The following is a 26,930-nucleotide window of genomic DNA, read 5'->3' on the forward strand; positions in this document are numbered from 1 at the left end:
GCTTTTACGCACGACGGCGCGTTCTTCCTCTCCTCTTTTTTTTGTTTCCCATTTAAATGAAGCACCGTCGGAACAATCAACAGGCAATAAAACGAGAAAAGCAGGCCGTTTCAGCAGGTGCTGCTCAAGAGTGGCCTGTTTGACGTGTGCTTGTTCCTCTTTTTTTTTTTTTTCTCTCTTCTTTTCACCGCCTCGGTCAGACGCGCACAAACTCCAACTTCCTCCTCCGAACACTTGATGAGCTCTGCGCCGCCTCGCCTCGCCGTCCTGTCCGCGTCTGAGCCCGAACCCGGAGCCGCCAGGGAGGGATGGAAGCCACTTAGAAGAAACACCAGGGACGGAGATATTCTTCACGCACACTTCTCAATCTAGTCGAATTCTCTTCTTCTACCCGGGAGCCCAAGTATTCCAGAAGATCGGATCAACGGTGAGTTTGTTTGTCCTCGTGCGTGTTTGTGCGTGTGGAAATGTAAGGAATATAAGTGTGTAAGACGAAAAACAGAAATTTCGTTGAACTGTGAATAAATCGCCATTTGAAGGAGAAATGCTACAAAAAGATGCTCAGGACTAAAAAAAAGAGGAACTGGAATGTTGCTGTATTGAAAACTAAAGAACATGGCTTGAGGTGATGGAAAGAACCAACTCATTCTTTCTTTCATTAATTCTTTTAAAACAGCAGTTTGGAGAGCTTATCTTCATCCCGGCAGCGTCTGAAAGTGTACAGCGGCTATTTTTAGAGAGCCCCTCTCACCTCAACCAGAAACTAGACAAGTTTCAGTTCTCGCTTGTTGTAAAGGCGCGAGCAGCACAAGAACATGGTTTTCTTCTTGTCTGGTGACCTGAACCTGCTGCACACTGAGCCGCGCGTGTGTGTGTGTGTGTGTGTGTGTGTGTGTGTGTGTGTGTGTGTGTGTGTGTGTGTGTGTGTGTGTGTGTGTGTGTGTGTGTGTGTGTGTGTGTGTGTGTGTGTTCAACAGTGCCTTCCTGCATTAATCCCCCATCACTCACTGAGAAAGCCTCAGTGCTACACACAGTGCAGAAATGCCACTATTACATCATCACAGTGACAAATGGTTCAATTCCCCCCTTGCATTAGTTTCCTCCATCTGAAATGTTGTAAACGCGAGAGAAGTTACTGCAAAACAAAAAACTCTCATAAGACACAATTACACATAAACAGCAAAACGACACATACAGTGTCTTAAATCTCAAAAGAACATGCATCAATGTTGTTAAATCTCTATAATGTGTTCATATTGTGTGTACACATGATAAGACTGAAACTTTGTGATCATAGAATGAAAGAAAAAAAATGTTCCAGCCTCTAAAGGAGAAACAAGTGAAACAATGGGAAACTTGATATGGATTCAGAAATAGAAGATCTGTGTCACTTCCACTGCTCATGTGACTTCAACATAAACTGCCCCCATATATTTCATACGGAGCTCAGATTGGAAATAATGTCCAGAACACTGAAGCACAATCTGAATCTTTATGAATTCCAAGCGTTACATAACATCTCGACAGTCTTAGGGGTCATTGGGTTCGTTCTACGTCACTGGAATAATGTGGACTCCTCCGTTTTTTATAATGGGAATCTCCGTTTTGAACTCAACGTCAGAGATTCCTGAGTCCAGCCTGGAACAAGATATTAGAAAACATATTCATGTGTGTTTAGAGCTTGTGTTTGAGTGGTGCCATCTGCCTTTCATCCTCCCAGAGTAAAACTAGCAAGAACATCAGCCATCACTGGTCGTCCGTCTGCTTCTGCTTCAGTTGCTGGTCTGAGGAGACCTGATGCTGCAACACAACATGTGTCTGTTACGTCCTTGTTTCACCTTCTGCTTCAACAAAATAAACTGTAAAGATGAGAACTTGGAATGAAACTGTCACTATGATGTCACACCAGTTCTTTTTACTCACCTTTCAAATAAAGGCCTTGGATTTCTGCAGTCACCAGACCCTAAAGCACCAGACCCTAAAGCACCAGGCCCTAAAGCACCAGACCCTAAAGCACCAGGCCCTAAAGAACCAGACCCTAAAGCACCAGACCCTAAAGCACCAGGCCCTAAAGAACCAGGCCCTAAAGCACCAGACCCTAAAGCACCAGACCCTAAAGCACCAGGCCCTAAAGCACCAGGCCCTAAAGCACCAGGCCCTAAAGCACCAGGCCCTAAAGCACCAGCCCTTAAAGAACCAGACCCTAAAGCACCAGACCCTAAAGCACCAGGCCCTAAAGCACCAGGCCCTAAAGCAACAGACCCTAAAGCACCAGACCCTAAAGCACCAGACCATAAAGCACCAGATCCTAAAGCTCCAGACCTTAAAGAACCAGACCTTAAAGCACCAGACCATAAAGCACCAGACCCAGGGCCGCCCCTGGCCAAGTGGGGGCCCTAAGCAGGATTTTATTTTGGGGGCCCCCTTCCAATTACAATTACTAACGAATCAAATGAACAGCCTCTATCAACAGTGGAACAAGAACTTTACAGTTGCTCACATCTGAAAAACTTTGTGTCATAAACAGTTTATGCCACAAAGTTTTTTATTTTTTATGTCAACAACATCCCACCTTCAAGTGAAGCACGAGCCTCTGACTGTTTGGACTTTTTCTTTCTTTTGCTAACTCCCGAATCGTATTGACGTTTGGAAGCCATCTCTCTCTCTCTCTCTCTCTCTCTCTCTCTCTCTCTCTCTCTCTACTCTACCTGGAAACAACTGCCTGCCGGCCCGTCTAATCGCTGATTGGTCAGATGGTGACGCTTCGCGCTTTCAATCATTGCGTCTCTTTTTCCTCTCTCTCTCTCTCTCTCCTGCCTCTCCTGACTTGGTGGCGGTGTTCTACGCGCCTCTCGGCAAAATGCACTCACATCCTTTGCGCATTTGCAGATTATGATGATACTTTATTGATCCCGAGGGAAATTCAATTCACTTGCGCAAAATGGGGCCCCCATGGATCGCGGGGCCCTACGTACAGCGCGTGTTCTGCGTGTAGGGAGGGGCGGGCCTGACCAGACCCTAAAGCACCAGATCCTAAAGCACCAGATCCTAAAGCACCAGACCTTAAAGAACCAGACCCTAAAGCACCAGACCTTAAAGCACCAGACCTTAAAGAACCAGACCCTAAAGTACCAGACCGTAAAGCACCAGACCTTAAAGCACCAGACCTTAAAGCCCCAGACCTTAAAGCACCAGACCTTAAAGCACCAGACCCTAAAGCCCCAGACCTTAAAGAACCAGACCCTAAAGCCCCAGACCTTAAAGCACCAGACCTTAAAGAACCAGAACCTAAAGCACCATACCTTAAAGAACCAGACCCTAAAGCACCAGATGCTGAAGCACCAGACCCTAAAGCACCAGACCTTAAAGAACCAGACCCTAAAGCCCCAGACCTTAAAGCACCAGACCTTAAAGAACCAGACCCTAAAGCACCATACCTTAAAGAACCAGACCCTAAAGCACCAGATGCTGAAGCACCAGACCCTAAAGCACCAGACCTTAAAGAACCAGACCCTAAAGCACCAGACCTTAAAGAACCAGACCCTAAAGCCCCAGACCTTAAAGCACCAGACCTTAAAGAACCAGACCCTAAAGCCCCAGACCTTAAAGCACCATACCGTAAAGAACCAGACCCTAAAGCACCAGATGCTGAAGCACCAGACCCTAAAGCACCAGACCTTAAAGAACCAGACCCTAAAGCACCAGACCTTAAAGAACCAGACCCTAAAGCCCCAGACCTTAAAGCACCAGACCTTAAAGAACCAGACCCTAAAGCCCCAGACCTTAAAGCACCAGACCTTAAAGAACCAGACCCTAAAGCCCCAGACCTTAAAGCACCAGACCTTAAAGAACCAGACCCTAAAGCCCCAGACCTTAAAGCACCAGACCTTAAAGAACCAGACCCTAAAGCACCATACCTTAAAGAACCAGACCCTAAAGCACCAGATGCTGAAGCACCAGACCCTAAAGCACCAGACCTTAAAGAACCAGACCCTAAAGCTCCAGACCCTAAAGCACCAGACCGTAAAGCACCATACCTTAAAGAACCAGACCCTAAAGCACCAGGCCTTAAAAAACCAGACCCTAAAGCACCAGACCTTAAAGAACCAGACCCTAAAGCACGTAATGTGAGTGAGACGGACCAGTAACATAGACCAACAATAATCTTTTAATGAATAATTTCTGGTTTTTCTTGGTCGTGGTGCACAGTCTACATTTTGAAAATGTCTACATTTTCACAAATCCCCCAAAAAGTCTGCAGAAAATAACAACAATTTCAACATCAAGACAATTTTAATGAAACTTTCTGATGCAAAATAGTCATCCTTACATTTTAATTTATCTTTATGTCATTATATAATGAAATTCTAAAAGGTTTCTGTCTTCAGTTAAAGATTAACACACAGAGTTCAAATTAATTTGAATAAAAAATGAAGTTTAGAGCTGCAAGCGTTAAACAGCTTCAACTTGAAATGATAACTTTACTAAAGAAACTCCAAATAAAAAATGACCATAGCAGTGTTATGGCAGCAAACGTGTTTGGTTCTCCTGCCCTAATGGGAAAAGATTTAGGAACCATTTCTTGTATAATTCCACCAAAAAGACTCTTACATAAGTGTAATAAAATGTCTTTTTCCTTCAATCAAATGTCTTCATTTTCCGATTCCTTCTATTTCTTGCCACTTAATTTTTTTTGTTTATTTCATAATGTGAGTTTTCTAGCAAAACCATGAACATTTATCATCATTTTCCTCTGAAATACTTGTTTCATTATTTAAATTGGGTCAATACAGATCATTTACTTACAACTAACAACTCATTAGTATTACTGATGGAAAGTTTGTGTCTTAATTGAAGTTGTGTGAAAGCTAATAATAAAATAATCTCCGCATCATCTTGGGAAAACTTTACTTCTGTTTTCAAATAAAGAAGTGATTCTGTTGAGCTTTCAGTCCCTTTATAATTCCTGGTCCTCCGGGGCTTTCACACACGGCCATCGGCAGCGTTCAACAGAGAATGATTGAAAAACTGTTTATTTTTAATATTTGCTGACTCATTTTTCCGTCTTCACAAGTTTATGGTTGCACGAAGTCAGTCATTTGTAAAGTTCATATTTGTTCGTTTTACAAAGAGACATTGGACTTCCTGGTGACAAGTTACTTCATTACAGAAACATGTTTGCGGACATTAAATCTTTCTTTCTTTTTCTTCTTCCTTTCTTTCTTTCTTTCTTTTGTTCTTTCTTTCTTTCTTGTTGGCCTTTTTCCAGGCTGGCAGGTGATAATGTTTTGGCCTCAAGCAGGGAACACACACGCACACACACACACACACACACACACACACACACACACACACACACACACACACACACACACACACACACACACACACACACACACACACACACACACACACACACAGGATGCAGATCATAAATTATTCTTGTCCTTCGTCCCCTGACAGCTCGTCGTCGTGTTCGTCCTGCTGTTGGAAGATGAAACAGGGAACTTTCCTGGGATCTATTATTATTACAATTATAAACTTATATAATATTCTATGTGTGGTAGCTCACTATATAGTAGGATTGTTGTGGTTCTACATGCTACAGAGCTGAATGTGGCTCTTCAGGAAAATGACTTGTTGGTATTACTGCATCTGAAATGGTCACATTGTTATTGGCCATCAATACATTATCGGTTGTGTTTGACTAGTGTTCCACAGTGGAAAATAGATGATTTATGAAAGAATATAGTTCTTATTCACTGAACTGTGAAATTTGGAAAAATGTAATATTTCCAGACCAATAGTAGGACTCACATCAAGAGCAGCTCATAAAAACCTGCTTTTTATCAAGACGTTATTCTTATTGAGCAAAGCTCAAGTCACTGTATGACTCGGTCCCCAGGTGAAGTCATAATTTATGAGTTATGAGAATTATGTTTGGTCAGTTAGAACGTTTAGAACGTGCTGTGGTTTTGTTATTCTGGGAGGGTGTTTCCCCTTGTTTTCATGTTTTATATTCTGTCATGTTTCCTTGTAATATATTCTGTTGTTCTGGCTTTAGGTTTTATTTTAAGTCCTTCCTGTTCAGTTCAGTGTCTCGTTCGTCCTCATGTCCTCCTCTGATTGTCCTCGACTGTGCCTCATTTCTGTCCATGTGTCTTTTCAGTCCCATCGGGCCTCCAGACATTTTTTTTTTAAATATTTTTTTTTTCTTCTTCATTAAAATTCACTGTGTTGTTTTCTCCCACTAAAACCACAACATTGTGCACCGAAGCTGAGTGGTAGAACCCGATGTGGTTCGTACAGGGATGGTTTTTACGCTTACTGCTACACAGGCTAACGTTAGCATTGCCATCGATTTGCATGATACGGTGTGATGACGCTGATAATCATGAAAAGGTTCTTATCTGAAGGCTAACCGGATACAAAGACGCATTATATTTAGTATTTAGAAGTGATGGAATACCACGAGGAAGGCACTAATCCATCCTGTCGTATCACTGAAAATTCTACTTCAATGTCTTTAACAGTGCGACTCGTCTTCTTCCCCTCAGTTTCCCGGGTGTCCCATATTACTGTCACTAGTTAAAACTCATTTTAGTTTCACACCGTTTCCTCCTTCAAACGTAAGTCTCTCGTTATGACAGCAAAAGTCATCACATTAGAGCATTTAGAACAGTGAATAGTATATTCTTTTGATATTATATGATGCAAAAAGTTGTAACTTCAGTTGGTGAAGAGATAAGATGGAGCCTCTCCTCTCCTTGCATATGTTTTACTCTCAAGCGTGTGAATTGACCTGGACATGAAGCGTCCGGGGCGACAAATATTATAACTGTAGTTTCTACGAAGCTTAGATGGGAAAAATAAATGAGCAAATCAGCAGCGGCGATGCACATCTAGTTGCATGTCGGGGAAACGCCGCTACTTTCATGAGACTCTGCCTTTCCCGCTGTTAATCTGTAGGTCTGGAGCAAACTAATGTCAGTTTACTGTTATGAGACTTGGCTGTGGGAGTCCCAATTCCGCTTTTTTAACTCTTCCGCTGCCAGCTTTCATGAAAAGGCCCCGACAATATTATAGCCCGAGGCCGCACTCTGTTTTTTTGGGGGGGGTTTTTTGCTTTTAGTCTTGAACTGCATTGATAAGAGTTCATCCTCAGGGAGTCTTCAGTCATGGAGCGCAGCAGCAAGGTTTTCTACTGTACAGCTTTAAGGAAAACAAGTTGTCTGGAGGGATTTCAGTTGGAGTTCCAGCTCAGGTGTAATGGTGTGGTCAGTCAGGGACAGACTGGTGTCATATGAACTGACGAGCACATGTCAGCTGTGACGGAATAACTCTCAGTCCCTTTTTTTTTTCTTTAACTTTATTCTATAAGTCTCGGGTTTCACCTACGATCTTTGCATCCGAAAACTTTATTGACTGTCATCTCCCCAAACAATGGTCAAGAGAGAGATTTTAGCCTACTATTACTTTTAAATTAGTTTTTCTGAGTTTTAAATTGTAATAGTAGTCCATTGAAAACTCAACCAGGCATACATAATTGCTGGCCAAACACTCATTATTTCCACATTAAAGAAATTATATTTACAAATATATTCAGCCTATATGTGCAGCAGATTTGTCTTTTTTCATGAAGGTAATGAAACTGGGGAAACGTGCTATTTTTAGATACTTTATTACCGTATTATCGTCCAACCCTGGACCACACACTGTGTGTCCTTGAGGAAAAACAATGAAGCTCAAGTTTCCCCAGATTAACAATATTGACCTTTGGTGTGAGGTTCTTGCAGTTCATGGATTTGAATAGATGCAAAGTTTGTGGATGTGATACAGGTATTTATTACCATTACCTGACGTTGCACAGAGCAGACAAAGAAACACATCAGGAAGAAAACTTGTGCTTTAAAGATGCAAATATTTACCAAGTTCTGGGGCGTTCCACTGCTAAAGGTTTTACAGTTTTCATTTCAGCCTCCTCCATATTGTCATTATCAGTGGTTTACGATGGCTCAGTGACAAACTGTAAACAGCTGCTGGTATAAATCAAGAAGTAATAATTTCATCTCCCTCTGGAATATGATTAAAATAGGATCTGCATGGTGTAGAGATGTTCGGCGCTGCATTGTCCTCCGTGGGCCTCAGAAAGCTGCTTGGCAGAAGGCTTGTCTCTGGAGAACTGTGACAACAGCAGCTGCTTCTGTGTCTTCCTACAAGGAAAGTCTTGTTTGAAATCCACCGAGTTCAGACTACAGAAGGCGCTCTGAAGGGACCCGGCTGGAGCGAGGCCTGGGGCGGGGGACAAACCACAAGATCCAACATGTGGGTCAACTGCAATGTTGTTCAAATGATTACGAGACGATACGAATACACTCACAGCAACAACGCTTCAATACAAGGTGTTCAACCTCTTTAAGGAGCAAAATGGTGTTCAGTGTTATTTTAAGGCATTTTAAGGTGCACTTGATGTCATTTATAAAACAAAATGATGAAAATCTCTGATTTGGTAACATAAACTAATGTCAAAAGGGTTTACAAGCCTCCTACATGCTTCTGAAGCAAGTTTAGAAAATATACCTGAATGTCATCGGTCTAAAAGTCCCTCTACTGAGAACAGGCTGTTTCTGTGTCTGTCCTGGTCTACCCCAAGTTCCTCTCAGGGAGAACATCATCGTAGCTTGATCGGGAGATTCTCCTTGAGGAGCTTGTTTGTGTTGCCTTTTGTCTTTGTTCATTTAGTGCAGGTGTGTGTTTATGAGTTCTTTATTACGCATGTAATAGTTTTTCAGTTTTAACATGAGTTTCGACAGAGTTCAAGATCTGAGCTGGTTCATATTAAGGTGAGCAGGTTTTACGTTGCGTTTGAGCAGAAAAGAGTGAGTCAGACCTGGCAACCCTGGAAACGACGCAGCTCTCTAGTACGGTATTGTTTACAGTGCATTTATCACTATGACTTGTGGAAACACTGTTTTTTAACCAGTTTGAACCAGAATGTGACCCAGAAGGAGACAATCCTGAAGATGGTGAGTTAAAAATATTGTGCGTCTGAATATGTTTGGCCAAGTAGCTAAAGTGAGCGCCTGCTAACTGTGATTGTTACGGTTTTTCATAGTACACTGAATTTATTCAGTATATCAATGATATTTGTAAGGTTTCATTGAGCTGTGGGAGTGTCAAAGTGACTATCCACTAGCAGAGGGAGCGGTTATTTCACCACATGACATCACGAAGGGAAATGATCTGAATGGCTTGTATGAGCACACGTTCACTAAAAGATGAAGCAAGTGAGGCACTTTCTTCTCTCCTGGAGCTTCACACACAGGCTATGGGACCTCATATTACTGTTAGAAAACCATTAGGAAGTGAAGTTTGCACAATATTGGACCACTATGCTAAAACCTGTTTCTGACCAATGTCATTAATGGCTCTTCAGATATTGTGGGATATAATAATTTCCTTCTTGTTATTAAATAGAATGAAGTATCGGGTTTTGCATTACTGCACTATGGTTTATGGCGTGGCGGCAGCTGCAGTTTATCTTCTGAACTGAGCTTCAGGACATCAGAATAAAAGTGTGTGTGAGGATTTAACAATGAACAGTGTTTTAGTTGCTCTGAATGTCATGTGCAAGTTCCTGTCTGAGAGCTTATTGCTAATTCAATTCCTTATTATATTTGGGAAGTTATTGTTTCATAGTTCAGCTTGAGTTGGTTCATTTAGTTGATGTGCTTAATTTCTTTATACCGTCAGATGTAAATTGATAACGTTTCTATGACTTGGTACAACAAATGTATGAACTTCATTCTGTACATGGAGGCTGTGAATTATCTAAATCATTTTCAACAGCCATCACAGTGATTATGGGTTCAGTAGAGCCTCTAAACAAATAAAAAACTTCTCCAGTCGGAATCCACCTGGTCTGATAAGGACGACATTAAATCCAAAGCAGATGGACAGATGTGAATCTATGCTCTGACACAATCTATTCAACACAAAGTAGTAATGAGGCCAGTTTGTGTTTTATGTGCTTACAATGTTGAAGTATTTGTAATCGATTAAGATAATGAAAATATCGAAAAAGTCAAGTCTTTTAAAAACTTTTGTTTCCTTTTCTCCAATCCCATCTTAGAATTTCTTGAATAGTTGATAACATTACGTAGTGAACAAGATGACTATTACATATAACATAGCGTTTATTTGATTATTAAATGATTGAATATTGTCATATTATTTAGGACCAAAAATGATTGAATTGTCATACTGTACTTAATATACATACATGGTATGTACATATACATGCGTACTAGGGATGAGCCGGATACTCGTTTCAGACAAGTATGCATTTGTTACAAGTCCGAGTGTGATACGAGTAAAACTTGTAAATATCTGTGCTCGTGCTGAAGGAAAATCCTCATTTGGTAACTGACTGTCTTCGCGCTCTGTGATTGGCCAGTCACACACAGACCCCGCCCCTACAGACACACATCTCTGCAGACAGCTCGGACACACAGAGTGACAGTTGCTCCCTTCAGTACTCCTCAGGAGTTCTTCTGCTCGCCTCTATTTCGGCAGTAGAGTGCGGTGGTGTTTCAGTCAGGGCCAGCAGTTAGACACCCCCCATGCAGCACAAAGCCTTTGTTGGTCTGAGTTAGCTCATCCATTTCTGGTGTCGGCCTTTTTCTTCTTTGACTCACAATTGAAAAAGGTCCTGAAGCAGATCCGCTATCATATCATCAATCTTGCTGTTAAATTATCCGCCATCACTCCAGAGTAGCAGATAATAACAGAGTCATCACCACCTGCCCATGAGCCAATCAGTCAAGCTCATTTCAATGAGGATACCAAGGCCAGCACTAGAAACTCTGCTGGCCCTGAGGTGTTCCGTCAATAACACATCAACATCTGATTGGCTGACGATACTGTCACTCAACATTTTAACCCAATAGCAGCGTCCAGCTTCCATCAGAGGGTATCAATGAAGTTCCTGCTGGCCCCAGCAGAGGAAAGGAGCTGTGGTGCGTTTACAGGACATAGGAGATTTGAACTCCACAAAATATAACCAGTCGTCTTCTGGATAAAGTTGCTAAAGTCACTAAAGGATTCCACACACAGATTTCAGAATCACTTTTTAATTATTAAAAAAAAAAAAAAAAAAATGCTAGCCCTGCCCCTGACTGCACACCACTCTTTTTCGGTTTGTATGATATTTAAAGTTACGTGGTGAACTTGTTTCATAACGTACGTGGTACATTTGATAAGACAGAGCTGAAAACAGCTCGTGTCGCGTCGGTCACTACCTCCACTCTGGTCGCGTTTTTTATTTAATTTTTTTACCGTCTGCTTGCTCTTAGTTTGGCTGGTGACGTAAAGTCAGTTGGAAAACTTACTTTACATACTGAACGCGGTGCTTTTGAGAAGAATACAGTGAACAAGGCTGACCTATTATTTCCCTGTTTGCCACCATGAATATTTACATGAATCACCAGGCTCACACAGATCATTAAAAAATAAACAGTCTTACAGACTACTTTCACACATACACACATATAGCTGAACACACAAAGTAGCCTATATTACCGGTAATATGTTTATTGTATGAGGCTGTTCATAAAAATAAATATATTATAAATATTATAAATATTACAAATTAATACGCTGTATATAGTGTTCTTATATATAAAACATTGAATCTCAATTCTGAGGCTGTTCTGTAGATAATTTTCAAATAAACAATAAATAAAGCAACTTCTGATCAGTCCATATCAATTTTAGACTTAAAATAATGTACCGATTTAAGTCCCACCAAGTTTCAATTGAAAAACCCACTTCCAGTTTAGGCCCCGCCCACTCCGAGTATGGATACAGATAGAGATCATTTAGATGGTTGAACAGATACAGATACAGATAGTGGTGTACTTGCTCATCCCTAATGCATAATGTTCTGGATTCACATGTTATAATGTCCTTTATAGAAAATAATCATATTCACTCATATGGACATTAGTTCATGACTCCAACCATCCATCTTCATAGTTAAATTCAGATTTATACCTTTATTCTTTTATCATTTTGCAGCTGCATGTGTCCAGCAACAACAGCTTCAGCCACAGGAAAGAGAATTAGGTGGAGGGATGTTGATTTACCTTGTTTAAAACTAGTTAAACTGAAAAACAGCTATAACAATCATTTCAGCATACCTAAAATAAACACGACTGTACCTGGTCTAAGTTTTCATGCTGATGTGAGATACTCTGGGTTTGTTTTAGATTAAACAGGAGAATACTAGTGAGCTCAGTGACGAGATGAGAGCACACAAGGAGTGAGTCCTCTCATGCTTCAGGGCTTGTGAGCCATCTTACTTTCAATACAGTAATGTGTTACTAGCGTGTTACTGATTAATTTACTGTTCTTACACGTCAACCTCCTTCATAATACTTCATTCAGCACTTTGAGTAACCGCAGCATGTTTACAACCCTAAACCTGATTGTAATATCCTCAAAAGGGTTTAAAAATGCATTTGTGGTGTAATGCTGCTTAAAATATCTACTCTATGAAATGTTTTTATTCTTTTTAGACTTTAACCCAGTTCATGTGACTGATACTTTTGTGTTGCATCCGTCTAATCTATCGCTCTTAAACTTTTCATCATGCCACGATGACACGTTTGTCTTTGGTCACAATTATTGCATTCTGTAATAGAAATGTGAGTCTATATGGTTCATATCTGCAGCTTCGTCAGCTACTTTTATGGCCCTTTGTCAAAAAAGGAGGTCTTCAGTTCATCAACACCATTGATTTCGACCTCAGCAGCACCACATCCTGTGTCTGAATGTTTAAATGAAACATTTTCCATTTCCTACATCTTTGCTTGAGTATAGTGAAGATCAAAATCCTCTCAGAACTGTTCGCAAACTCTGTGTCAAAGACTCGATGATCAACCAGTTTACATAGTCACAATGTTTTTTTCACACACTTACTGGACAAGAAAAGAAAATTTGTAATTACAATTCAAATACGGAACTCTACATTATCGTCTCTCTGCTCTGCTACTCGGTTTCAAAGACTGGAAGTATTGTAGTTACTGTGGTTTATCTTGTACTCTTGGTGCCTTTTGGTGCCTTTCGTTCAGTCGTGCTGAACTTAATCTTGGATCCGGTGTTTGGTGTTTGGTGTTTGTTTGGTGTTTGGTGTTTGGTGTTTGGTGTTTGTTTGGTGTTTGGTGTTTGGTGTTTGGTGTTTGTTTGGTGTTTGGTGTTTGGTGTTTGGTGTTTGGTGTTTGTTTGGTGTTTGGTGTTTGGTGTTTGTTTGGTGTTTGGTGTTTGGTGTTTGGTGTTTGGTGTTTGGTACAGGCTGAAGGCAGAACTCCATATTGCTCTGGCTCAGCAGGACACACTCCACACTCCTCTTTCTTCTTCGCTCCGCATTCAGAATGATGTCATGGTGTTGGATGTTTTTAAATTTGGCCAGAAAAGGACTAAAGTAGCAGATGTTTCATTAAATGAATCCAAAAAGGAAATATGGACTGTCGCTAGAAGCTCAAACCAGAACAACATGAAACAGACAAGAAACCGACTTGTTTTCCATGAGAGGAAACCAAATTGATGGAAAACAAAACAAAACAGCAACCTCACCTCATATACAACAGACCCTAACAGTATTGTACCTTTGCATACATTTGTATTTATATGCTACATCCTTCTATCTCGAAATCATGGCCTCACAGCATCATGGCTACTGACACACAGTATTTCTGTACTTCGTATGCGAGCGGCATGAAGACCGTGGGTACTATATTCATGAACTTGAGTAAATCATGTTGATTTGTCTTCTAATTGAACCTGATTTTTAGCCGTGAACAACTTGGCTGCATTTTAACCACACGTGCATCCACACAAGGACATTTGAGAAGCAGAGCACTTGTTGGTATTTGGTACTTTTTTCTCGATTTTTATCCTTTTTTTGGTATCTTCTCGTCACACGATTTGATCTACGCTGAAATAATGAAGTCAAATACGCCGAGACATCAGCAGAACCCCTTGCAGTAGGACTCAATCAGATTGGCTAAATGTGTTGTTGACATGCAGAGCATGAAGGCAGTAGAAGAGTCTCACACTCTCCTTCCTTGTCGGATACACAGAAGAAAGAAACACTATTTTCTCCCGTGTTACAGATGCATAAGGTGGCCGGTGATGTAACAGTTGAATCGCTTCAGGACGTCGGAAAAAAAAATATCTGGAAGGGTTTTGTTTTGCAACATCTGGAAATCCTGACATAGGATCAGCAGCTGTGACAATATGAATTATTCAGGATGAACACCGACGCTGGAAGAAGCACAGATGAGTCACATTCTCTCACGGTTTCTGAGCCAGCTTGTCTTCACAGTCCTCTCACTGTTGTTGGGTTCATGGAACAACATCATGTGATTTTCACGCTTCCTCCACCCGAAGTGACACACGCTTTTAAATACAGTTACAGTAGCAGCCGCAGGCGGGGGAATACAGCGTCTCAGCTCAGTCGGTGTGACTGTGTCTGCGCAGCTTTGACGTGATGATGAGGAAGATGTGAAATGGACTTTATGGTCATTCTAAACTCAGACTGTCTGCTGGTTTTCTGCTCTGATGCTGAAGCAGCTCAGTTTGATTCATGTGTGCAGCTAAAATCATATCTCGTAGTATTTTGAGGCAGTAGCACTTACTTTTCAAGTGGTGGAGATAAATTAGTAGTAATAAAATGAGGTCTGTCTTTATATTGTCCTTGTTGATGCTCCATAATCTGGATGTTAGTGGAAAGAAGGTCCTCTATAATCGAGACACTAATGGGCAGCGGATGTTCTATAATCTGGATGTTAGTAAAGTTAAAAAGAGGAAGATGCTCTATAATCTGAATTTTGTTGCTTCTTGAATTCATAAACTAACCACAAGCACATGATACATCAAAACATGAGTTGAACTGCCGACACGTTTCTTTAAGGCTGCAATGAATTACAGACCCTTCTGATACAGGATGAACCTCCTGTTACATACATTCCCACGTCTTTGACGTCAAGCTGTATGTAACACTGAACCAACTTCCTTCTCCACCCAGCAGTTTGTGCAATAATTATAATTACACATCTGCTTCTGCAAAAAGGAAAGCGAATAGTTAGCCCACTGGTTCATAGAAAACCAAAGTAACAAATTAAAAGTAACTTCTGTCTCGAAGTAATTCACTTTCTTTAGATTTACTACTCATGGATGGAATTAACTGTCAGAAAAACATGTTTTGGACGTCAGTTCTTATGGCAACATGGCCTTAAATTTAAATCTCTATTGCCTTATCATTTGAAGCTTGTGCAGTAATGATATGTGTTGTGATGTATATGTGTGTATGTGTGTGTGTGTGTGTGTGTGTGTGTGTGTGTGTGTGTGTGTGTGTGTGTGTGTGTGTGTGTGTGTGTGTGTGTGTGTGTGTGTGTGTGTGTGTGTGTGTGTGTGTGTGTGTGTGTGTGTGCGTGTGCGTGTCTCTCTCTCTCTCTCTCTCTCTCTCTCTTGGTGCAACTTGAAATTTGCCAGGAGAATCTGTCTGTTGTCCTCATTGGGCAGGTTGTTCATTCATTAAGGTGTGTTAACAGTTAAAACCAGGAGTGTTCGCTCTTTAAGATAGTTTCTGTATGTATAGTTTGCCTTGGTACTCGCGAGTACCTCACCCAGTGCGATGAAGCAGGAGACTTGTGGTGGTGGTGTTTTTGCGATAATTTAAAAAAAACGAAAACGAAAGAAAGAAGTTTAAAGGCTTGGATTTAGGAATAGCGGCGCCACTCCCTAAATGAATGTTGATGAAAACCTGGATTATGTTTTTCTGTTCAACATCCAACTCCTCAAACCCAAACCAGGTCTATATGACAAACGTTGCACCGGTCTTCTTTTCGAGCTTCTCCTTTTCCACACACTGTATGTTTATTGGTGAAGTTCCTGTCGACTGCTTCCGTATCAAACAAATGTAAGTTCCACTACTTGACGAGGAAAGATATATGACCTATGAATTGTATAGAACAGCAAACACCTGAAGCGTCTGCGTAGTTGTAGTGAACTGATGTTTATGTGAGAAACTTTCTACTTTCTCTTTCGCAGCCTGGTTTGAGTTGCCTGAACCTCTGCCTCCTGTAACACTGCTCCTCAACTGCAAAATCCTCCGCTATTTCCTGGTTACATACATTTTGAATGAAGTCTCCATTGTCCTCAGGTCATTTCTGGTTTCTTGTTGGTTTAGCTCCATGTTTCCCGCTCTGGTTCTGCCTGTTCGGAAACATGGAGATGCGTCATCATGGTAGTTTGTTTGCAGCCAGTCGCTGCCTTCTATCGCCCGAACTCATCAACAAGTTCATTGATTTTTCTGCCCATGTTCTAAAGATCGACATATTGCTCTTCCTCCTCTGTTACAGTGGTCGTGCAGAAGGCAGGATGGGTTGTGTCGGCTCAAAGAAAGAGCAGGTGCCTTTCAGCAAAGGGACGAGCAACGACGAGCAGCAGAACCGAACGCAGACGACCCACTATGTGAAAGACCCCACCACAGGAACCTCCGGGAACAAAGCCGTAAGCAAGAACGTTCTGTCAGACTCCAATATTAGTGCCCGACTAACGCCTTAGCGGCGTCTTAAAACGTGCATACGAATAAACATGTGGAACATGAAGGCAATGTGAGCAGTCAAACGGTCGTGCACAACGGTCGGGACATTTATGGTGACCAGTTGACTTCAAATGAGAAAACTCGTTCACAGCTCATCAGGATGGCTTTTCAGTGTGTGAACAATGGAATGATCCAAAGAACCAAAAGTGCATATGAATTTGGCCAGCTAAAGCTGGGCGATATGGCCTCAAATCAATATCACGATACGCTGAGCAGCTCACCTCGATAGCGATTAATGGCCGACAACGACTCCACAGCACCCTGTGAGCAAAAAAACAACGTTTGTCCACCAGATGTAGCAGTTATATTGCTAGTACGACTCCCCTGGACCTATTTATTGTCACTTTAAAGGACTGTAAAACTACACTGTCTGAAAATAAATGAAGAAAATACAAATTAAGGACTTTCAGTTGTTAAGATGTATTGACGAGCTGATGAGCACAGATGACTCGAAATGAGAAGGACTGAGAGCGGATTATACCGTGACTTTGTCTGCATTGCTCCTGAAAACGGGGGATTTCTCCACAGTGATGTGAAAAAAGACGTATCTAACCTCATTCTCCTGAAAGAACTTACATAGTTTGTGTGTAAAATGACTTTCCACGTCCAGCCCGATGGACGACACGGCCACACGGCGCTCTGCCCACGATGAAGGCGCCGCCCCGCAGCTAGCGTCACTCGGCCACTGATCCTAAATACGGACGATTTGCGTCGACGGCTTCTCAAGCCGTTCACTTCAGCCACCACTGCAACCGCTACAACTTCTGAACCTCCTCCATCGCCTCCTCTCTCCATTTTAGTTTCCCACTGGATGGGTGGAGTCACGTCTCTCACGCAGTACAGCGTCTTAAAGGGACAGGCGACCTACACACACTCAAAACCAACCTTTGTTTTCTTTTGTTTTAAACACCAAATATCCCGACATGGGCAAGATGACCTCGGTAATTTTCGTAAATTTTGGTATCGGTAAATTTACATTTTTTTGCCAGTGATTCCTGTTCTAACATTTATCTACTTCCTGCCTAAAACCTAAAAGGCAGAATGATCATAAGGCTCTGATTCACGGTCTGCGCTCGTACTGGAAATCAAGATCAAGAGAACTTTTGTTGCTCAACTCGTCAGGAAGTTTCCGTTCTTCCTGGACTCCACTCAGTACTTCTGTGTTACAATGTGAAGGTCACACAGAAAGACCCGACTTCTCCATCCCATAACTTCCTGGTTGACAGACGGAACTGCTCACACACTATGCCACCGTGTCGTCTGCAATCTAAAAACGATAAACACAAACTGGCCGTGAATCCAACAGAAACACTGAGACTCTACCAGCCACCAGAGCAAGAAGACGTAAAGCTAAAACCTATATTCGAGTGAAGGGATCCTACCATGACACTACGATCAGTTTAAAACATTTTGAGAACAGATTTACATCACTTCACTGTGCAAAACCTCGACATTTGACCTGGACTTTCTCTTATCGCAGTAACTTCAGGGTTATCCCGGGGTTTTCTCGAGAATGAAGCGGCTTCACATCTTCCCAGAGTAAATCACCATGGTAACCTAGACTGAACCCCTCACCTGCTCCGGAGCCATTCGTGTTGTCGATAAGAGACCACTGAATGTAAAAGCTCCTCCTCCTCTTCCTCCTCCTCCTCTTCCTCCTCCTCCTCCTCCTCCTCCTCCTGACCAATCAGATTTCTTGGAAAATGACCTGCCCAATCTTAAATGATCTAATATAATCTTACATAATACAATAATCTTACAAGGTCCTGATTGGTGCACGGATGGTGAGAAGAGCTGAGGAGAGAAGGAGATGGTAGGAATAGACGCAATCTTTTCAACATAATAAAAGAAAGTCTTGTCTCTGAGGTTTTCAAGTTAGTTGTTTAGATAGATAGATAGATAGATAGATAGATAGATAGATAGATAGATAGATAGATAGATAGATAGATAGATACTAGATAGATAGATAGGTAGATAGATAGATAGATAGACAGACAGACAGACAGACAGACAGATAGATAGATAGATAGATAGATAGATAGATAGATAGATGGATAGATAGATAGACAGACAGATAGATAGATAGGTAGATAGATAGATAGACAGACAGATAGATAGATAGATAGATACTAGATAGATAGATAGATAGATAGATAGATAGATAGATAGATAGATAGATAGATAGATAGATAGATAGATAGATAGATAGATAGACAGATAGATACTAGATAGATAGATACTAGATAGATAGATAGATACTAGATAGATAGATAGATAGATAGATACTAGATAGATAGATAGATAGATAGATAGATAGATAGATAGATAGATAGATAGATAGATAGATAGATAGATAGATAGATAGACAGATAGATACTAGATAGATAGATACTAGATAGATAGATAGATAGATAGATAGATAGATACTAGATAGATAGATAGATAGATACTAGATAGATAGATAGATAGATAGATAGATAGATAGATAGATAGATAGATAGATAGTTTTATTTCAGTTGCACTCATACAAAGCAGCAAACAAGAATGAATCGTTCAGAAACTGAAAAAGGAATCGGCTGAAGCCTGTGGCTTATTTTCCCGGTCCTGTACCACCAAAGGATTACTGCAAACGAAGACCAGTCTTCAAATACAAAACTAAATGACACTTTAAATTATAAACTCACTTTACAGATAAAAAGTAAATATCAAATAAAAAATTTGCAGCATAACCTTTAATTAATTTACATCTTAATCTTTTGGAAAACACACAGAGAAAAACACCTTTTCAGTTCAGTATTAAGTTAATTCCATAATCTCTCTCCCAAAACTGACACACATCCATATTTAACGTTTGTTTTTTATTTTCCAGGGTACAAACATTAACCCCCCCCCCCTCGCTTAAATAATGAAGTGCCTTCTTTGAATGAATTATTTTTAATACCATTTGGAATACATTACACGGAACGTCATTTATAAAGTTTTTAAATATATAATATCCAGACATTTTAATGTGGATGATTGTTTGTATGATGTTGTTCTTGACTACAAGTTACTTATCAAATAAAATGAATCAGTAAACTTACTCTTAAGTACTAAAATAAAAAATAATGTACCAGAGTACTTTTAGTTACTTTTGGATTCCTTCACCAGCAAACATAAAAAATAAAGACAAGAAAGAATAGAATGTGTCTGCTCAGTGTGTTGACACGTCTTATACACAGCAGATACAAATTACTCTTAATAAGTTTTGAACGAAATCAAAACTCAGTAACCAACCAGGTGTCGAACACTGATTTATTTTTTTAAAGAATCAAAACCACAATACAAATAAAGCTTTTAATTTCTATTCAAGAAAATGTGCCCATCTTTTCCTCTAAACGTATTGAGAATGTCTTCCTACCATCAGCACCAGTACTGGTATTGGCAGGTTACTGACAGGTTATGAGCTAATAAAACTAGTTGACAGAGTCCAGGTGTGTTTCAGTAAAGTGAGCAGGTTTTATCCTACCAGATGTTTCTTCAGGTGAGACGTCGAGTTCCTGGACCTTCACGTCATTAGCATTGTACAGAGAGGTTGAGAGACTCCTCCCACTTTAACACATAGTGTATAATAATGATCACAAATGGAGTAACTGCAGAAACATGAATTTATGGAACACACTACACCTCGTACCATCATGGTGAAGAGTTAATATCCAGGAACACAGAGGAAGCTCTTCCTAACACCTCTGGGTTGTAATTGTCAGGGTTCGTGAACTCAATTGCACGGCAGACAAGAAGCTCAGTTCAAAGGTTTTTTTATTATAAAAACCACAGCAGAAGTGAAGTCAGGCAGTCCAAGGTCAAAACCAGTACAGGAGATAGAGGAGGAAATCCAGGAGGCAAGGTCGGGCAGGCAGAAGGTCAAAAACACACGGAGGCAACACGAGGCAAAAATGGCGGGTACGAACGGTGTGAGAACTCAGACGAACTGGCAACCAGAGCTACAAGAGAGGGGAACTAAATACAAACACTAATGACGACAACAAACAGCTGCGACCAGGAGGAGGAAGCAGGAGAGCACAGGGGCGGAGCTAAGGGGAACACAGGAGGGGAGCAGTGAACACTCTCAGGAAGGGAGGGGTGAGTGAGAGCAGGATCAGGACAGTAATGAAGTGAAATTGGCTTGTATTTGTTAATATTGTCTAATCTCATGAAGTTACACATTAACAGAGTCGGCCATTTTGATATCCAGCCCGCTTCGTGGGACAGGTCTGTGGACTTGACTCAATGACATAGGACACATTGGACATGTATTACTATAACGTAATTAGAAAAGGAATTGCAGGATGTTGTTAGGCAAGCTAGTTACTTTTTAATAGGGAGGGTGACCTTTGGTCATTAACCACATTTTATTTGCACTTCTTGGGGACACTGAAGTGTTCTGATGTAAATAAAGATAGAAATCTATTGCTCTCAAATGCAGAGGAGAGTGAAATAACACGTTTCACTTGTTCCCTCCACAAACCTGAGCAGTGAAATTCACAGAAGGGTTGAGACGTTCTGCTGGTGAGTTGTGTGTTTTCGCCACGGTCAGACTTCCGTGGCTGAAAGTGGCCTCGCCGCTGTGGGTTGATGTTCTTCCCCCGGGCTACAGCTTCCTGTTTGCTGAGTGTAAAGTGTCTGTCGCACTCGGCAGTGAAAGAGGAAGTGACAGAGAGCTCGGGCGAGATGTGTCCTGGGCGAAGATTGACACTTTGCTCAACTCAAACTGTACTAAGAAGTCTAAATATACAGAAGGTCTATAGAGCTGCTTCACTGAACCTTCGCCACGGCCACACAAAGTCTCTCGATCTAAAGTATAACAGAAAATGTCTACGTTTGATTCGACAGGCTTACATTTAAACCATTAAATGTTCTAGTTGTGTACAGACAGACAGGAAGCTGGTCTTAATTTGTATTAGACTTTCAAATAACAAATAAGAAATAACTGCTTTAAAAGTGAAGCATCATTGCTTGTGTTCATGTTGGATTCTCGTTTGAATTTACATTCATGTGTTTGTCTACAAATGTAGAACTTAATGAACCTGAAAGTGTGAGTTGGTGCAACAAATTGTCTTCTTTTCCAGAGAGGATGAAGTTTTTGTTGCACTGAATCTAACACCCTTCACACAAATACTGCTGTGGTACCTGGATGTGGTCCTAAAGTATTGCGGCCTGTTGATGGTTTTTCATAACCATGCTGGACGTGTCGCCTCACCTGATGCGACTGGAAAACAATGAGGTGTTCATGAAAGAACTCACCATTTACATTCAGTTATGTCTGTACTTCTTAATCTTTACAAATACAATACAAACATTTGAAAGTTAAGATCTCCATGTTGTTGTGATGTAATACACACAAGTACAGACAGTTTGATTTATTGATTGATTGAATAATAACAGTTTACCCCAGAAGGGCAAGTAAATGCCATCTTATTAGATAAAATTACAAAAGTCACCTTTTGTATTAACGTTATTATGTAATTAGTAATACAAATATTGTTACATTTTATAGTTTGCATTGTGAGTAAAATGCTTTGATGTGCTTCATGATTTAAAACATTTTTTAGTTCAAACAGAAGTCATTGAATGCACTGAAGCATATCTGTGGTCAAATGGAAGTAGTTTTAAGAGCCGTGACGACACATGAATTTCCTTCTGGTTCAGTTTTGACCAAGCAGTGAGGCAACGAGGAAAACAAGAAAAGGGGGTTTTATTTTCCCCCAAAAAATTAATTAAAAAACGTACGTTTCTGTGAGAAATATCTAACAAACTGAGGTGTTAACACAACAAACTGACCGAACAGAAAAATGTATAGATTGTATAATAAACCATATGGATACAATATAAATACATTTGTCACTATAAAAGCTATTAAATCTAAACTAAAACCATCATCTATGTTAAAATACAGCAATTTCCACCAGTAATAGAAGGGATGTCTGCCGCGTTTTGTCTTCCTGTCGGGATGAACCCGGCAGTCATGTGACCCGAAGAAAAGAAAAGAAAAGACAGAGGAAATGTACCCATGTCACAATCAGCTGTCTTTGTGAAATGACGGATTTTTTTCTTCGCTGTGGACAAAAGTAGGAATTACACAATTTGGAGTGAGACGAGGTTGTGAGTTCAAGTACATAATGACATCCATACTTGTGGTTGCACCTCCTTTATATTGAGGCTCAGTCGACGCCACGTTTTGTACAAAAGTGTTTCAGTTTGAATTGACAAAAGCAGCTTGAAGTCATTATCCTACACACAGTGACTGGTGTTTGTCTTTTTACTCAACAGACCAAACTTCCTTCCAATGCTGCATCTTCAGATGGTGAGTGACAATCTGTACATGCCGACACGTCTCCGCCCACGAGACCATTTAACGTTGCATCTTCAAAAAGTTATCTAAAAATCCATCCTTCCTCCTACAGACCCAAATGCAATTCAGACTTTTCACCCCCGTTTTGATCACTTTTGTTAAAAATGAATGCATCCAACCCAACAACTATTCATAAATGACCAAACCAGTCAGTCCTGACATGAACTCAGGAGTGTGTCTGTTTATCTTTCAGAGAGGCTAACATGAGAGAAGGTATCTGGAGGAACTCTGGTCTCTAATCTCAGACCCCGTTTACGCCACAACGATTACGAGTGTATCCGCAAAACTTTCTTCACTTTATGTAATTTAATAGTTGAGACTCATCCCTGATGCGTCATGATGTGTAAACCAGAACAAGCTCACAGAACTCAAAACTTTTTGTGTAACAGATTACACACAAATATTTAAATGATATTGTTAAATGTTTATAGATACGAGCACTTTATTTTATATCAAGTCCTACAAATGTGCTCCCTAATTATCAATTCGTGATGATTGAGAGAGAATGCAGAGAAATGTGTATATAGCCATTTTCTCTACTGATTCTATCATGTAATGTTTCTAATCTGTATTGAATGTGTGGATCGAATGTTCATTTGCCAGAATACGTCTGTAAAAGGAACCCAGAGTAACCGGCATCATGTAGGTCGGCGGTGGTTAGACGGAGGAAGGGGAGTCAGCGTGTGGGCGCAGAGCGATAGCCCCTGGTTTCACCACACCAGGCCTCCGGTACACAAACCAGCAGCTGTAGAGCAGGAAGTCTCTTCACTGGTAGCTGGGGAAGCCTGCGTTTGCAACACAGACCATCGCTCAGACCTCAGTGAAGCTCGTCACGTGAAATGGAAGCGACAAAGCCACATTCACCTCCACAAGCCTTGTCTTACCCAGCGTCTCTGCTCATGAGTGACGCTTTCACACGACAATGCAAAGGCGGCTCTATTTTAGACTGCTGGTCGCCACCGCTCAGCGCCAACAGCTCTTCTTCTGCTTTCCCCAGGAGAAAGTATTGCTATGGCGCTGTACGACTACGAGGCCATTCATGACGGCGACCTCGGTTTCAAAAAGGGAGACAAGCTCAAAATCTTAGAAGAGTGAGTAGACCCCCCCCCCACCCACCCCTCATTCTGCATTGCTGGGAAGTATCAGATTCATGCTGGTTTCGTTCTCTCTCTCTCTCTCTCTCTCTCTCTCTCTCTCTCTCTCTCTCACACACACACACACACCTCTCTCTGTGCAGGTCTGGTGAGTGGTGGAGAGCAATGTTGCTCAGCTCCGGCAAGGAAGGCTTCATCCCCAGTAACTATGTGGCCAAAGACACTCTGGAGGCTGAAGAGTAAGTCTCCTCACTCTGAAAACAGACAGAACCTGGATCCCCTCTCGTCCCAAATACAAGCAAAGACAATATCTGTACACAATATATTCGATTGGTATAAAATAAAATGACTTGTACAAGTCACATTGTGTGTTCATAATATTTGTGCACTTTTTAAAGTAAAAGGATCTTTGTAATCAGGTTATCTGGAAGGAGAGTAGAAGGTTAGGAAGAATTAAAAGCAGGTATTTCAATTGAAAGAGGTCCTCACCACAAAGGTAAGTCTGTAAAAGTGAGTTTTAAGGAGTTTTTTGATTTCCACAGACTGGGTCAGGTTGAGGATAAAATGATCTGTCATGGGATAAAGCTTTAACTTTAAATTCTTTATATCTGAATGTAAATCATTAAGTTTGAACCTAAATCGACCATAACTACTTTTAAAATCTGAATCTGAACGGTCTAATTTGAAATTAAATCTATTGGTTTGAATGCGTATCACAATCAAATTTAAACAGTATTTTATTCATTCTCACATTTCAGTTTCACTTCTCTCTATTCAGATTCAGCTTTTCCATACAATTGTTTGTGTCACACGTCGGGGACCCGGCGTCAGGCAAAACCGAGTCGAACGCAGATGGGAAAGAGTCCATATTACGATGCTTTACAGTGTCTTTACCGAGTGTAAACACCCCCAATACAAAAATTGTTAGAAATATTGAATCGTGGCATATCGGACAGAACCTGGCAGGTCAACGTGATCACTCCCGGCCCCCGGCCCCCGGCCCCCGGCCCCCGGCCCCCAGTGCCACTCAAATTCAGCCAAGTCGATATTCCATCATCACCATAACTATACATGCTTTTACTCTTCAGGCATCACTTTAATTTACAACACATTTACATCATTAAGGACAATAATGTCCACTTCCGAAAAAAAGAAAACGCTGTGAAAAAAATATCCTTTTTTCAATACAACTTCAGTTCCACACATTCAGCTATTTTAAGGAATTTAACCTTTAAAGTGTTATTTTCATTACTTTTCATCACTACTGCTATTTACCTATTTAAAATAAACAAAACAAAATATTAAAACAATAGCAACAAGGCTGAGGGACTCTGGGATATCAGTTTTAGATTTTCCAGATTTGATCCGTTTCAAAGGCAGTTTGATTCCATCACACTGCTCAGAGGCTCCATCTTGGACATTGATTAACCAAATTATTGACTTTGATGTATTATTAATTTAAAAAAATTAATAAATCATTAACCGTTAGTCATTGAGAATAGAATTCTGTAATATGTGGTTGAGGTTGGTGCTGCGCTGCTAAACGAGGCTCAAACTGCTGTTAAACATCCACTTCCTGTTCCAGGCCACACTGTGGATGAATAGCACACGTGGTATGAGGTCCGGACCGTACATGGTCAGCTTCAAAGGACAGTTTGTCATAGATGGATTTGAACGCAACACAGAGAGTTTTACAGTATCAAGGGAAAGCGAGGGATTGTGAGCCGTTCCTGAGCAAATCCGTCTGTTTCCTGTTGTGGAGGTGGTTCTTCAAGGGCGTGAGCAGGAAAGATGCGGAGAGGCAGCTCCTGGCCCAGGGCAACAAAGTGGGATCCTTCATGATCCGGGACAGCGAGACCACCAAAGGTGAGTGGGACACATAAACGGCACCCATCAGGGGGAAATGATAGATCAGACATATTGTGTTGGAGCTCCTGTCAAGTTCAAGTCAGCTCATTTCCAATTCAAAACCTTCTGCTTTCCATTCCTGAATCGAGCGGTTCATGGGTCAGATTGTTCTCGGAAGGTGAAAAACACTGGCTCAGAGGTTTTCATGGCAGCCGCCACAATCAGTGGGCAAATGGTTCAATATGAATGATTGTGTACATTCAAACATCTCAAATTACACTTCAAAGTCAGTGAACACATCTGGGATTACTTTTGAAATGTTGTTCTTCATTTTTATCAATTGGCTGAGCTTGTATGTGTAATTTTGGGTTTGAATACGTGTAAAGAGAGCAGACGTTATTCACTCCCTTGATGACCATCGTCCCCAATCAGGAAGGGTTTGTATCGTATTTTTCCTGAGATTTTCATATTTTTCAAGCTATATTTCTCTGCAAAATGAATATTGCGTTCATTTTATGATGCAAATAGAACCCTTGAAGTAAAACTCAGTTGCGCTGCGCTGATAAATCAGTAATCCACCGTTCCGTACCTTTTGTCCATTTCTGTAGGTCCTTATACAACTGCAATGTGCTTCTTGTGCTCATTCTATTCGTAATAATCCACCAAATAAGACTATCACAACACGTAGTCCATCTAGCATTCCATGTCGCTGAGATGTGTATATGTAATCGTAGAAAATCAACTCAAAATAGGTGCCCTTGACCTCCAGCAGCGCTCCGGGCTGCTGATGGAGGTCAAGGGTCACACTCAGGGATTCAAACCTGCGGCTTCCCGATCCCAAGTCCACGTCTATACGTTTCATACAAGTCGTAGACGCTGGTGGCTCCTTTTAGAAAGTATATAGATCTGACGTGTTCTTGTATATCTG

At 41.0% G+C, this 26,930-nt stretch overlaps 1 protein-coding gene across 1 annotated transcript in view; it reads left to right on the plus strand.

Annotated features, from left to right (window-relative positions):
• Positions 1 to 285: 285 nt before the first annotated feature.
• Positions 286 to 26,930, plus strand: part of hck (HCK proto-oncogene, Src family tyrosine kinase) — a 37,079-nt gene continuing 10,434 nt past the window's right edge. Inside the window, exons 1-6 of the mRNA XM_080497437.1 lie at positions 286 to 427; positions 16,425 to 16,575; positions 22,979 to 23,012; positions 24,058 to 24,151; positions 24,298 to 24,393; positions 25,917 to 26,020. Of these exons, the coding sequence (XP_080353563.1) occupies positions 16,444 to 16,575; positions 22,979 to 23,012; positions 24,058 to 24,151; positions 24,298 to 24,393; positions 25,917 to 26,020 (460 nt within the window). The 5' untranslated portion in view covers positions 286 to 427; positions 16,425 to 16,443. The remainder of the gene's footprint in view (positions 428 to 16,424; positions 16,576 to 22,978; positions 23,013 to 24,057; positions 24,152 to 24,297; positions 24,394 to 25,916; positions 26,021 to 26,930) is intronic.

The sequence above is a fragment of the Blennius ocellaris genome, assembly GCF_963422515.1.
Source record: "Blennius ocellaris genome assembly, chromosome: 5".
Lineage (NCBI taxonomy): Eukaryota > Metazoa > Chordata > Actinopteri > Blenniiformes > Blenniidae > Blennius > Blennius ocellaris.